The sequence below is a fragment of the Felis catus genome, chromosome B3, assembly GCF_018350175.1.
Source record: "Felis catus isolate Fca126 chromosome B3, F.catus_Fca126_mat1.0, whole genome shotgun sequence".
In the NCBI taxonomy this organism is placed as follows: Eukaryota; Metazoa; Chordata; class Mammalia; order Carnivora; family Felidae; genus Felis; species Felis catus.
This window is the reverse complement of record NC_058373.1, coordinates 85964889-85980461: the sequence shown is the minus strand read 5'-3', so window position 1 is coordinate 85980461 and position 15573 is coordinate 85964889. Positions and strand designations below refer to the sequence as shown.

At 39.1% G+C, this 15573-nt stretch overlaps 1 protein-coding gene across 5 annotated transcripts in view; it reads left to right on the top strand.

Moving 5' to 3' along the window:
- The window catches only part of SLC25A21 (solute carrier family 25 member 21), a 492785-nt gene that overhangs the window by 290043 nt on the left and 187169 nt on the right, over positions 1-15573 (top strand). For all 5 annotated transcript variants that reach the window (XM_045059821.1, XM_045059820.1, XM_019832945.3 and 2 more), the window contains one exon: positions 8607-8655. In XM_045059821.1, coding sequence (XP_044915756.1) covers positions 8607-8655 — 49 coding nt within the window. The remainder of the gene's footprint in view (positions 1-8606; positions 8656-15573) is intronic.

The following is a 15573-nucleotide window of genomic DNA, read 5'->3' as shown; positions in this document are numbered from 1 at the left end:
CTTAAAACTTTATCTTCTATATATCACTAAAAAGGAATCTTATCATTGTAGATTTTATATAATGGGATTTCTTTTTTCAGCAAATATTTACTGAGCAACTTCTAGGTGTCAGGCATGTTTTAGGTACTTAGTGCATATCAGTGGACAATACAGATAAAGATCTCTGCCCTGGTGAAGCTTATATTCTACTGGGGGAGACAGATATAAAACAATAAATATAATAAGTAATTAATGTACTCTGTTAGAAGTTGATACAGCCTATAGAAAAAGAAACAGACCAGCATGAAGAGTTTTATTAGTGCTGGGGTAAGGAGGAGCAGGCTTCTCTGTTGAGTGGTCAGGGTTACTCATTGACCACGTGAAGGTAGTTGGCCAAGTAGAGACTGGGGGAAGAGCATTCCAGGCAGAGGGGATGGGAAGTGCAAAGACCGAAAGCTGAAGTAGTCCTTGCAAGTTTGGGAAATAGTGAAGAGGTCAGTGTAGCCGAGTGGAAAAAGTGAGGGAGAGAGTAGAAAGAAAATTGGTGAGAGAAGGAATGCAGGCCAGGATTGCATATGGCTTTTCTCTGGGAGACATGGGGAACCATTGCTAACCAGAGGAATGGCATGAAATAACTTCCACTTTAAAAGGATCATTCAGACTGCTGGGTGAAAACAGATGGAAGGGGTCAAAGGTGGATGGAGGGAGACCTGTTAATGAGGTGTTGCAGTTAATCAGCTGAGAAATGATGATCATGACTTGGACCAGAGTAGGCGCAGTAGAGGAAGTGAGAGAAGGTAGAAGTCTGGATATATTTTGAAGTAGAGCCAATGGGATTTCCTGATAGGTTGGAATAGGATTTTGAGAGAAAGAGGAGTCCACAGTGAGTCTAAGGTTGAGCAGATTGGTTTTGCTTTGTGTTTTGTTTTGTTTTGTTTTGTTTTGTTTTGTTTTGTTTTGTTTTGTTTTGTTTTGTTTTAGTAGGGGTGGGAAGGAAGAGGGTCCAGAGTCTAGTTTTAGGCATGTGAATTTTAAGAGGTCTGTTAGATATTGAAGCACAGATGCCAAATAGGCAATCAAATACTTAAGTCTAGATTTGAAAGAGAAGTCTAGACTCAAAATGTAAATTGACAAGTTGTTAGCACATAGATGGTGATTAAAACCATGGGTTGGAGTGAGATCACCAAGGGAGTGAGTGTAGAGAACTTCTTGAATGACTTTCATGTATTTGATGCTGTTTACTCAGTGGGCCGATAAAGGCAATACTCCCTCTTCGCAAAGAACTGTGGTTTGTATTTGACTACGCATTTTCACAAGTCCAGGAGATGCCCTTCACATAGACTATAATATCTGGAGCTGAATACTACAATGGCTGGTAGGGGGTAGGGGAGAAGCATAAAAAGGCCATTACATATTTCTGTACATTGCTAGGCATAGTTTGGTATGATAAATGCTATTCTTGATATATGTAATAGAATTGTAACATAATTGATAATGTTAAATATTTGATAACTGGTATATATAATGGAATCATAGAGAAAGATAATAGTGACTTGACTTGGTGATAAGATGGCAGAGTAAATTTAGAATACTCTGTTCTGTAATGTTTCTTAGAACAGATTAATGTATAAAAACATTGTTTATAGTTAAAATTAAGACCTTTAACTGAAAGATCACTCAACACTGCCTTTAATAATCTCTGTTTGAATCTACTTTCAGGGACCCAGTTTGTCTTCCACATTCTCCCATCCCGTTGCTAAAAAGGTTACTGAAGCCCATTGCAACACTGTTCACGAGTGAGAGCAGAGGTGGGCCAGGAAGGAAAGCACAGGGATGCATTCTAGGTTTCTGTACTTTGGGATTCCATTAGGAGTCAGTAGGGGTCAAATATGTCCTGTGGTCATCAGTCCATCAATGTAGCAGGACACTTTCCAATGTCTCTTTTCTGTGGCCCAGGATGTAAAGGGGTTGGGGGAAAAAAAAGATCTTTTGCTTTATGTTGTAAGCATTTAAATCTCTAGAATGAAAAAGAACAATCCCATCCTTTCTGGAAAGTGATGCCGTCTATGTGATTCTTCTACTTCCAGCTCTCAGGAAAAAGGCTATCGTTGAGATGAGGTATCTGTTGGTGGTCGTGGGCAAGTAGGTGAGAACTGTAGACACTGCCTCCTGGAAATAGATACATTGATATATATATATATATATGTAATTTTTTAAGTGTCTCTACCTTACAGAAGTCAGATTCGTGACCAAGGACAAGTAATTTCAAATATAAAGCACACTCAAACTACAGATGAATTACAATTTTACTTTAAACTTGTTAAATATGTGTCTGTATTTTCTGTCATTTGTTTTATAAGAACCATGATATAGTTCCTTGAAGACAGTTGTCAATTTGGGATAAAAGTAAAGGTTTATGCAAGACTAGATACAGAAATTAAATAGCAATATTTTGCATTGTAAATAGCAGCACTAAATCCCTGGGCCTGGAACAGTTTTATGCAGATTGCTATTCTCTCTCAATGTCTTCCCTTTACCTGGAAAGCCCTTCTCAATGTGTCGTACCTGTGCCCACCTTTGAAATTCTTCAGCCTTTTAGGCACCCTTGATGGTGCTTCAGGCTTTGTCCCCAGCACCTAGCACAGCACCTAGCATGTACACAGCCCTCAAGAATTATTTGTCAATCAATCAGGTGCTGATTGGTTGCCTTCTTTATGTAGCTGAACATCTGAGCATGTGATGAACAATATTGCAATTTTGTATTCAAGTACTTAATGTGCTTTATTTCATATAATTTTTACCAACATTTCTTGTCCTTACTTGCTTATTTGTGTAATACTCAAACTAATGATATAAATGTAGAATAAATAGCTGTCAGTTCAGTTTATCTTGAGAATTACCTGAGATAATGGCAGAGGCAGTAACCCTAATCAGCTTTAATTTATTTATTCAACAAATTTTTATAGAGCTTGCTGAGTGCCAGCCATTATGCAAAGTGATGGGATGCAAAGGTGAATAAGGCAGGTGGAGTCTCTGTCCCCCTGAAGCTTTTAGGCAAGAAAACACAGTTGCAGTGCCATGTAATAACACAAGTTCAAGGTACTGTGGGAGCACAACAAAGGGCATGCATATCAGTTAGATTCAGGTTCAGGTACAATGGCAGAAAACCCAAATAGCAGTAGTTTAAAAGAAATGGACGTTTCTCTCCAACATGGATTCCTGGAGGTAGATAGATCAGATCTCCATGATTTAGAGACTGCCTCTGTCCTGTTGCTGTGTTGTGTGCCCAAAGTCACCTCATTGTCCAAGATACCTGCTCCAACCCTAGGTTCACATTCCATCAGTAGAAAGGAGGAAAAGGGAGGAAAGGAACAGCCTCCCTATTTTTAGAAGTCTTCTCAGAAGCTCAAGTATTCAAGTGCACAAACCACTTTCACTTATACCCCATTGGCCAGAACTTGCTCACATGGTAATGCCTACCAGCAAGAGAGGCTGGAAAATGCAATATTTATTCTGGGCAGCCAGGAAGAAGAAGGAGGGGATGAATATTAGGGGACAACTAACAGTCCTTGCCTGAGGATTTCTGGTAAGATGGTTGCCCAAATTGAGATCTGAAGGGAAGTAGGATTCTTGGAAGAAGTGTGTGTGTGTGTGTGTGTGTGTGTGTGTGTGTGTGTGTGTGTGTGTGTGTGTGTGTGTGTCTTTACAGGACATTTCAGAGAAAAAGGAAAGGCCCAGAGAATTGAACACTGAGAAGAAACTGTTCTTTTACCAATCATGATTAAATCACTGTATGATAGTGTCTGTACTCTTCTTAGGAAAAGATGTGGGCTCAGGTTAAATCTGACGAAGAGGATGGGGTACATGTTCAGTACAGTTTTGTGGTTAAATAGGCCAAGAGTCCTATTCAGAAAAAAAAATGGAGGCTGGGAGACGGTTTACGACAAGGTCATGTTAGTCCTTTTCCAGCAATACTGGCTCAGGTGAAATCAATGTATGTAAGCCAGTTGAAAGAAGGGAGCAGTTAGGGGAAACCCCAAGGTAAGGTTCAGGGGCTAGCCCATACCTTTCTGTGCTCATGACTGGGTCACATTACCAGTTTCATTTGAATCATACAGAAATGGTCATGGTCACTGAAGTGGCATGGGTCTGTAAGAACAATGAAAACATTTACAATATGATAAATTCACAATATCAACCTGCTTTGGGCTTTCTTAATTTTCATAAATTCTGGCCTTATAAAATTAGTCTTTTATCTAATTTAAATAAATCTAATAGCAATTCTTGCTAGCTTGTTACTGTGATAAATAAGCAATTACCTCAAAAATAACAAATGAAATATCTTGAACTTCCTTATATATAGCATGTTATTTGGAAAATGTACTTTTTAAACATGTTTTTATACATTTTTACTGTATTTTGGTTAAGTTCTGATTATGCTTTTTATCCACAAAATGAATAAAAGATGCAGATAGTCCAATACATTTAAAAATAAACCTATCTTGAAGATATTTTATCTCTAAAGCGTCTATTTTTCTGGTTTGAAGATCAAGCACATAATTTAATTTGAAAAACAACCAGAAAGAGTTATAAGGAAAGCTCTGGTCTAAATCTATAATTATGTAGGTTCTCACTTCTTTTTCATATTCCTTCTCAAATATCATGAAGTTATAACCTTTTTTTCCCAAGAAAATTGGTTCCATGGTTGATAGTTAGCAATACCATTTTTGTATTATGCATTGATAGAGGAGATTGAACCTTTTTATTTTGTGTTCATCTGTGGCTGGTGAGTTTAATAAATGCTAAGTTGTGAGAGCAAAACTTCTAGGTCTCATTTGTTTTCAGACTCGTGTGTCTTGAGTTGGCAATTTCAAAGTCACCTTCTTGTCTATGTTAAACTTTGAGTTTTATGAGAAAAGAGAAATCATTAAATCTCTGTCCTCTAACCCATTATTTAGATAATGACTTCATCCTAGATAATAGAATTGCCAAATAGTACACAGTACAGTTCAGTTTCCAGGGGTCACATCTAGGCCTATGACAACATGATTCATCTTGTTCTACTTTTATGGTTATTTCCATCAATAATTATCAGAATCTCACAGCCCCTAGCTACCCAGCAGAGGACAACAACCCAACAACCAGCCATTCTCACCCTGAGTCAATCTGGATTTAACTCTGAACTCTGATTGAAAACCAAAACTTCCATATCATTGCCAACATATCTGTCCTTTCTGCTTATGATGCATTTTGCTGCTCACTTGAATTCTTCAAGATTACTTGTTTTGATTAAAGATGACAATGAATGAACAACCAAGAGATTCTGGACAAATTACATTTGATAATTTAAGTCCTACTTTCCTATTGGCCAAGTTACAGTTTAGTAGGTAGCTGTATAGATGGGCATTACAGGTACATGAGACATTGGGCCATCTATGCTCTGATGAGAGATGATGCTTTTACTGGTAACCAAAGGGTAGCAGTTGGAGCCTCAGTGCTCATGTTTGTATGTGAATGTGTGATTGGGAACAGTGTGAGGATTAGTAGACATATTATTAGATTGTTGGGAGAGCATGTTAACAGAGGCTAATATCTCACTTCTTAAAATCTCTCAATATGGGCCACCTGCGTGGCTCAGTCAGTTGAGCATCTGACTCTTGATCTCAGCTGAGGTCTTGATCTCAAGGTCGTGAGTTCAAGCGCTGTGTTGGGCTCCACTCTGGACATGAAGCCTACTTTAAAAATAAAATAAAATAAAATAGGCGTGCCTGGGTGGCGGTGGCTCAGTCAGTTAAGCGTCCAACTCTTGATTTTGGTTCAGGTCATGATCTCACTGTTTGTGAGTTTGAGCTCCACTGCAGGCTCTGTCCTCCCAGAGCACAGCCTACTTGGAATTCTTTCTCCCTCTCTCTCTGCCCCTCCCCTGCTCACGCTCCTGCACTCTTTCTGTCTGTCTGTCTGTCTCTCTCTCTCTCAAAATTAAAATAAAATAAAATCCCTCAGAATGTCTTCAATGAACATGGATACATTAAGAAATAAGAAAAAACAACCAAAGAGCTATTTTTTTAGAGTATCTTTCACTGGCATTTTATGGCCTGTAGGATGAATTACAAGTGCCTGAACATGAATCTGACCCTGACCTATACACTTACAGCCTCATCTCTTGCCATGTCCTGCCTTCAACCCTCAGCTACTGCAATGCTTGTCTTGTTCTTTCCTCTTTCCTTCTTTTTGTATGCAGTGTCTCCTCCATGCCTGATGCTCATTCTGTCCTCTTTCGGCCTCGAATCCCTTTCCACCTCTCACCCAACCCCAGGCCAGATCAGGAGCCTCTCTCTGCTGTGTTCCCATAAACTCTGACCATTGCACCTCCTCCCGTGCATTATTGTTTGTTCTTGTGTGTCCATTCCCTTCACTAGACTCTATCCTCAATGCCAGACACATAAAAGACAACCAATGTAAGCTTGTTGGATAAAATGAATGTTTCAGTGCATACTAGAGGTTGGAAAAGAATTTTAAGTAACCAGAAAACTATAACAATCTAAGGTAGTTACCTACTTACTACCAGAAATGCCCATTAGCAAACAGGAAACGAGGAACATTTTGCAAATAGGTATAGATAAATGTGAATAGATTCTATGAATTCTGTTACTGGTTTTAATAAGTTGTTGGGATTGTTAGTTCCTGTGGTAAATTTTTTGAGAAATATATCAACTAGTGCTATTTGGTGTTTAACATGTTGCTTCTTTTCTAATGCCACGTTAGCAGGAGAAACTGTGTCCTTGCTTTGCTAAACTGATTCTGAGTATCTTACTACCTTATGCTCATGAGAGGCACATAAGTGCACTTAATAGAAGCTTCTTGCTTGGTAAGAACTATATTTTATACGTCTCCATTTCCAGGGTAAATCCTATTTATGAAATTAGAGCTTTATCCTTTTCTAGCTAATGTAATAACATTTAAGTTAGAATTATAAGTAAAACATATAGTACCTTAAAGGTACGATAGACCATTTAACTTTTCCCTTTATAGGTAAGGTACTGATGTCCTCAGGGGTAAGTTTTCATTCCCTGAAGGCACCAGGATGAGAACTCTGGTCACCTGATTCTTACTTCAAGGTGAATGTGAATTTTAAAGCAAGAGGAAATGTACTGAGACTTTCCTGGTTGTAAGTAAGAAACCCACCCATGCAATCCTGAGTAACAGATCTTATTCTGAAGTTAAAACAGTGCCCAGTGGCTTTACTATTGTGCCTAGCAATTCTGTTGCCTCTGCTGTCCTACATCGTTCTCCTCCCATCTCTAGACAATGGGACTGATTGGGTCAGTGATTTGGTTACCAACCACTAAAGAGCATTCCTGCTGGGAAACCTGTGGCACAGGCATTAATATTGGATCCTGTTAGTTTCAGCCAAAGGAAGACAGTTGTTTTGGGTCAATACGTAAGAACTTTGGGCTAACTGGACCTTACCAGTATGGGGAGTAAGAGACATTTGTATATATAAATATGGAATGGGGAAGGTGAACAAAAGCACAGCTAAGCTCAAATTGAGTTAGTTTGCAAATGGAAAGAGTGGTAAGTGGTCTGTGTTTAAGAAACTACCCACAAATAATATGGCTTTTGGGCAAATCAACCAACACTGTCAACCTCTGTTTGCTTATATTCAAGTAAAGATGAAGATAATACATACTCACCTTGCTTAGTAGTTTTGCATACCTGTGATACTGTGTGTTAAATGACCATCGCTGCCGTCATTATTTTTACTACCGCTAGTACATAATACTATTTTTACTGCTACTATTGTTACATGCCAGTAGTTTGTAACTGAGCAGTCTTCTCTGCTCAGTTAGACAGCAGGAGGGCTTTACAATGGATTTGCAAGAAGGTATAGAAATTCTAAGTGTGCAATGGTTAAGATCATGGGCTTTTTATGAGGTTACTGCATACTTCTTAGCTGTGAGGTCTTAGACAAGTTGTTAACCTTGTGTGCCTCAATGATCTCATCTGTAAAATGGGAATAATAATACCTGCTACCCAGCAAGCTCTTGTGAAGATCAAATGAGATAAACTAGGCACTGCTTAGAATACTGTCTAGCATGCAAAGAACACTTAATATATATATTCTCTATTAAGAGAGATCTCTATATTATTAATATTAATGTATTAAATATGCATTGGATCCTTATACCTACCCAGGGAGATAAAAGACATCATTATCTTTATTTCATGCACACTGAGATTGAGGCTATGATTTGTCATGTTAGTGAGTGGCAGTAGAAGTGCTGAAACCAAGCTTCTCTCCCTTCTTTCCTTCTTTTCTTTCCTCCTTTCCTTTGACATATATTTATTTATTGGACTGGAATGGTACACAATAGTTCCTGCCTAGATGATTGGAATTTTGGACATCTGATTCCTTTTGCATTTTCTTTCCCCTACAGCCCCACCTCCATGCTTGTGCCAGAGCACTCATACTTTTGTCTTTTGCTACTAGTCTCTGACTACGAGCTGCCATTTCCAAAGCCCCAAGTTTTATTTGAATCTTCATACTTGAGAAATCAATGGGGTCAAGGAAACAAGAACCAGTGTTTACATAAGTGTTTATTGGACTTTTCTTTATCGTCTTTCAGGTCTTGTAGAAATTTGCCTGATGCACCCCCTCGATGTGGTGAAAACCAGGTAAGGTTCTGCATGAACAAGTTTTATTGACTTTGGCTGATATCCAAATTAAGATGTCAGAACACTAAATGCTAGAACTTGTCCTAGGCCAGTAGCTTCTCCCAATAATGGCATTTATATTTACTTCTTAAGGAAAATGCTATTTGACAGATAAAATGTGAATAGGGAAAAGCATTTTTGGAAAGAGGTCATCAGAAGGTATATGATATTTTACTGACCTCACATGACAACCATTAGGTATGATTTGTGGCTAAGCTGGTAAGCGGGATAAATTTACCAAAATGATGTAAAAACTGAACTTCAGTGAATTATGACAGCAGACTTTCATTAGGCATTGCATATAACAGATTGCTACTTAATAGTCAGCATTTTGATGTGAGACTTCAAAATTTCAAGGCGCCTGGGTGGCTCAGTAGGTTAAACGTCCGACTTTGGCTCAGGTCATGATCTCGCAGTCTGTGAGTTCGAGCCCCGTGTCGGGCTCTGTGCTGACAGCTCAGAGCCTGGAGCCTGTTTCGGATTCTGTGTCTCCCTCTCTCTGACCCTCCCCCGTTCATGCTCTGTCTCTCTCTGTCTCAAAAATAAATAAATGTTTTTAAAAAAAAAGACGAAATTTCAAGTAAACTTCTTAAATAGTGTTTAAAGTGGCAACCGTTTGCCAATGCAAAATGCCATATTTCTAGGAAAATGCATTTGCTCTTAAAGGAAGATGCAAATCAGGGCAATGTAATAATTCTATTTACCATGTGAAAAAAGTGGAAAAAATTCATATGGGTTTTACTATGATCTAGAGCATTTTTAAAAATAGATCTGTGGCTGAATTACTGAGCTCTCTATTTTTTAAATTAGAAGCTGTTAGAGTTTAGTGAAAGTTTCCATTTATTTGCATTGTGTCAAACCTAAGAGCAGCGTACCTACGTTGGAGCTCAACAGCAAACAGTGCCTTGCAACCAATGGTGGTTGAACAGACCCTCACTGCCGAAGTTAGAAAATACTTGAAGAGTCAGGCTGATCATTGAATGGACATGTTGCTTAATTTCCCTAAAGAGGCAGCAGAATCTTAAGCTGCCTACTGAAAGCAAGGCTGTGACATGCAAATAATATTGCATTTCTAAATGAGAGAAGATGAGAATTTGGCCCTGTCTTAGCTTGAGCAGCTATAACAAAATACTATAGACTGGATGGCTAAAGCAACAGACATTTATTATAATTCTGGGGCTGGAAAGTCCAAGATCAAAGTGCCAGTCCATTTGATTCTTGGTAAGGGCCCTCTTCCTGACTTGTAAACAGCCACCTCCTTGTTGTGTCTTCACTTGAGGGAGAGAGGCAGCTCTGATATCTTTCCCTCTGCTTATCAGAGTACTAACCCCATTATCAGCACTCCACCGAGTCTAATATCGTGACATCACCTAAACCTAACTACCTCCCCAAAGGCCCCATTTCCAAATAACATCACACTGGGGTTAGGGGTCCAATATATGAATCTGGGGGGACACAAACATTCAGTCCATTACAGCCTCAAGTCACCAAACCCAAACAGAGAAAGAAAACCACAATTACATTCAAATGTAAAATTGCATGCACTCCCTGGCCCATCTTTTTACAGTGTTCAGAAACAGAAAGCAAAACGCACTGGCATTTCCTTCTTAGACTGCATGCCAACCTTTGAAAAGCCAGAATATTGTTTCTAGCCTCACTGAGGAATAAACTGGTTTTTTTAAAGGTTAACTTCCTAAATTGGTGACGTGTTCGAATGAGCACAGAGGAGAAATAAGAATGATTTAAATAAGATATGATACTGAAATTATGGTCACTCATTCAGTCACACAATCATTCATTCGTTTACTTATTAAGTATCTAGTGCCTGTGGGTTCCAGGCGAGCTCTGTCCTAAAGAGCTCACAGTCTGATGAGTTAGTAGGAATTTCATCACAGTAAGTTTCAAAAATTATATTATTTCATGGTACTGGGTTTGAATAGAATACTTCTTGAAATGGATGTGCCAAGTAACTGGGGCTTTACATCTTTTTTGTTACATGGATATTTTGAAAATAGCATTCATTGATTGGAATTAGTCACATGCTGTTGTCTAACTTCAGAGGGGAGGGAAAATATAATTCATCCAGGTGCCCTGAAGAAGAAGGGAATTTGATATGGGATGATATTTGACCTGTATAGCAATAAAAAGTATATTGAATAAAGACACAATCATAGAGTAAACTGAAAGTCCAAAATAACATGCAACTGACTTTGCAACAGAAGTAGAATATGCAAAGATTGGCAGCCTATCTCACTGGGTACTAACACAGAAGTGACAGGGAATAGATAGGACAGACTAAATGCTGAAATCACTTCACCATTATATTGTACAGGAGATGACTACATTTCTAAATAAGATAAACTGTAAACTGTAAGAGATAACATATGAAACCATGCAGCATTGGTAATTTTAACATGTCACCTTCCTTAATGACATCAGGGGCACTGGATTCTAAATTGTTGTAGGCATTGTCAAAGTGGGAGATGACATACACCATGCCAAACCTCACTTCCTTCAGAGTTGTTTTGTGGGCTGTTTTTGCCTATCCTTGGATAATATTACTTAAAAGGCAGTACTCTGAATTAACCTGAGTATGGAAATGGCTCATTTTCAACAATATCTCATGTGCAGAAGTATAGCAAACTAAATTTTTACTTCTTGGAGTTTAGTCTTTTCTTTTTGGATTCTGTTTCTGTCTAATTCTTTTCATTGTGGAATGAAAACGTATTTCCAAACTCATCCTTTACAGAGATTTTTTTTTTCTTTTTCTTTTCCTTTTTTTAACTTTGTAAATGATCAATTCTGTTACCCCAGGCTGAGAGCCAAGGGAGATGGTGGTATTACCTGAGCCCAAGGGCCAGGGTTACCTGGTGAAGCTGGAACCATAGTAGATCTGTCTAGTTGTAGCTGGAAGCCCAGCCATTGCCAGGCTCACTACCTGAGGCAGACAGACAGAGAGAAAAATCCTCTACTTTCTCATTTCTCCCCAGTCTTCAGTCTCCCACCAGTGCTTCTATTTGCTAAACCGTGGAAACCTAGGAAACCCAGCCTAGCAGAAGGCAGTCTTTTTGCATAATAAAGCAGGACAGAACAAGGGAACAAGAAAATGGGTCTGAAGACAAACAGAACCAGGACTGAGAAGCCATCATTCTAGTGAGATTTGGAGAAAGAGATGCCATAAGTGTGCGTTTTCCTTTTTTTTTTTTTTTGATTGAGATGTAATTGATATAATATTATGTTAGTGTTGGGTATATAACATAATAATTCGATATTTGTATATATTGCAAAATGATCACCACAATAAGTCTAGTTAACATCCAACACCATACATAGCTACAAATTTGTTTTCTTGTGCTGAGAACTTTTAAGATCTACTCTCTTAGCAACTTTCAAATATGCAATACAGTACTATTAACTGTAGTCACCATGATATACGTTACATCCCCAGGATTCATTTATTTTATAACTGGAAGTTTGTGCCTTTTGACCCCCTTTACCCATTTCACTCACTCCCTACCCCCAGGTTCTGGCAACCACCAATCTGTTCTTTTTACTTATAAATTTCATTTTTCTCTTTTTTTTCTTTTTCTTTTCTTTTTTTAGATTTCACGTGTAAGTGAGATCATACGGTAGTTGTTTTTCTCTGACTTATTTCACTTAGCATGATGCCCTCAAGATCCATCCACATTGTCACAAGTGGCAGGATTTCCTTCTTTTTTATGACTGAATAATATTCTGTTGTATATAGTGTATTCAATTTCTTTACCCATTCATCCATTGATGGGCACTTACGTTTCAAGCATGCATTTTTAATTTTGTAAGAACTCACTCTGCATTTTAAAAGATGATTAAAGGGGCTCCTGGGTGGCGCAGTCGGTTAAGCGTCCGACTTCAGCCAGGTCACGATCTCGCGGTCTGGGAGTTCGAGCCCCGCATCGGGCTCTGGGCTGATGGCTCAGAGCCTGGAGCCTGTTTCTGATTCTGTGTCTCCCTCTCTCTCTGCCCCTCCCCTGTTCATGCTCTGTCTCTCTCTGTCCCAAAAATAAATAAATGTTGAAAAAAAAATTAAAAGATGATTAGAAGTTATAATTAATAATTTTTTTTTATGAAGGGATTTTAGGCACTGTGGCACCTGGCTTAATATAAGAACTAGTGTATCTGCTTCATAGAAGTATAGCTCCAGGGATAGACCCATGTTAGCATAAGCTAGCCACATGGCAACTGCCTTGCTGTAAGTGTCCCACCTTATGTTAGCTGAGGAGACTTGACTGAGATGCTATTATATACATGACACTTAGGTAGAATCAAGGTCTCTTTTGAGATTCTTCCTAGAGATAGGCCTATACATTATTTTATGGTTCTTTTAAAGTTATATGCAAAGAACTTTGTATACAATTGTGGGTTAACCTTCTGGTTAAGAACACATAACTATAAATGACAAAAGACTCTATGTCCTTGTATAATTAGAAAGACCAAAGTTAGTTTCTAGCTTTGTATTCTCCCAAGGATTTAAATAAATAAACAAAAACAATAAAATAATCATATCTCTCTCATACTGTCTCTCATTCTCTCTCTCTCTTCCTCTCTGTCTCCCTTCAACTCTCCGTTTCCTGCATAGGATTCATTTGGGGGTAGGGTGCTTCTCTCACTTGGCACCAGATGGCCCTAGCAGCTTCAAGCTTACATGGGCCTTGGTGTTTGTGTATACTCTCCCTGAGACAGGATAACCTGGCAGTTAAGGACTCTGGCTCTAGAGTTCGGCAGCGTGGGTTCAAATTCTGCTTCTTCACTTACTATCTATCTAACATCAGGTAAGTTACTGAACTTCCCTGTGCCTAAGTTTCCTAAGCTTTCAATAGGAACAATAATGGTATGTACATTATTGTGAGAAATGAATGGGGATATACATATTTATGGCATTTATATATGCATATATGTCTATATGAAAAAAAATATATATATATATAAAGTGCACGCACGCGCGCGCACACACACACACACACACACACACGGCATTTAATACTGTGTCAGCAAAGGAAAAGGGACTACAAAGACAAATGGAGTTTGTAAGGTAGTCAGGGAAATACGAGGGAAAATAAAAAGTGTGGGAGAGGGGAAATGTTTAATATGGAATCAGGCGGTTTCAAGTTTCCAAGCCGGAAGACTTGTGTTATATGAGCACTGCATTTAAATCTTTTCTCGGAGGGGTGTTTGCAAGTAGATAGTCCTTCTGGGTCTGAGGGCAGGAGAGCATCAGTTTCATCTATGCGTTCCTGTTGACGTCATTCCACATATCGTTTTAGGGCTATGTGCTGACATTATTTAGGACTGTGTGCCACAGCAAGCATCGTGCCTGGCCTCCAGGAGCTGTGCTGTTGTCATTAAAAGACACAAAATTTCATAAAAGAGGTGGGAAGTAAGAATCTGTTTAAATAAAAGAGGAGATATTACTTGATAGGATGGTGGGCAGAAACATCTCAAGCTTGTAGTGCAGTTCCAGAGACTGGGTTAGGGAAGAGTGAGGTGAGAGGGTTTCCAACAGGTGTGCCAAAATGAAAGCGGGGTGGGCTGAACCCACAGGGGACTGAAGGTCCTCAGAGAGCATGTGTGACAAGCTTCGAGATAGAAAGCAAAATGCTGGACTTCATCTAGGACAGCCCTGGCTAATCAAAATAAAATTCCTGACACACATATGATTTTAAGTTTTCTTTTCTTTTTTTTTTTTAATTTTTTTTCAACGTTTTTTATTTATTTTTGGGACAGAGAGAGACAGAGCATGAACGGGGGAGGGGCAGAGAGAGAGGGAGACACAGAATCGGAAACAGGCTCCAGGCTCTGAGCCATCAGCCCAGAGCCTGACGCGGGGCTCGAACTCACGGACCGCGAGATCGTGACCTGGCTGAAGTCGGACGCTTAACCGACTGCGCCACCCAGGCGCCCCGATTTTACGTTTTCTAATAGCCACATTTTAAAAAGTAAAAGGAAACAGGTAAAATTAAGTTTGACAGTGTATCTGGTTTAACCTCATGTATCCAAAAACATTGTCATAGCAATGTGTTTATCAATTTAAAAATTTAATGAGATATTTTACAGTCTTTGTTTGAAAATAATTTGCCCAAGGTTCTACATGTCCTTTTTTTTTTAAGTTTATTTATTTGTTTTGAGGGAGACAGAGAGCCCAGGCAGGGGAGGGGCAGAGAGAGAGGGAAACAGAGAATCCCAAGCAGGCTCTGTGCGGTCAGCGTGGAGCCCGATGTGGGGCTCGAACCCACAGGTTCATGGTCATGACCTGAGCCGAAACCAAGAGTCAAGACGCTTAACCGACTGAGCCACCCAGGCGCCCTTACATTCCATTTTTAAATACTTAACCCTTGAAATCTGGTGCATATTTTAACACTTAGGGCACATCTAAATACTGACTAGTCAGTCTCATTTCAAATGCTGTGTAGCCACACATGGCTAGTGGTTACTGGATTAGATAGCATGGGTCTGGAATGCAATGGGAAAGAAATTCTTTAAGGGGAAAGAGAAGTGGTCCAGTGGTTCCTCAGTAAGAAGAATACTGTTGCTTAGAATGCGTTGACAGTTGCAATTAAGCAGGGTCCTCAGTGGAAGGGAATTTTACTGCATATGCATTTGAAGGTTTGTACCTGTGTGAAGAAAGTGGCAATCGGAAGCTTCAAAGATTTACCCATATCGCAGTCCAAGGGGATTTTAGCTTATATACCTTTCACACTTTTATTCCCTGGAAGGGAAATGGTTCCTTGTGCTTCAGGAAGAGAGCATTACTAAGGTGTTCATTCTGTTTCGCCCCCAGTCATTTTTAATCACTTATGTTTCGTTTTTGAATGTGGCATAAATCAGGTGCAAACTAAATAA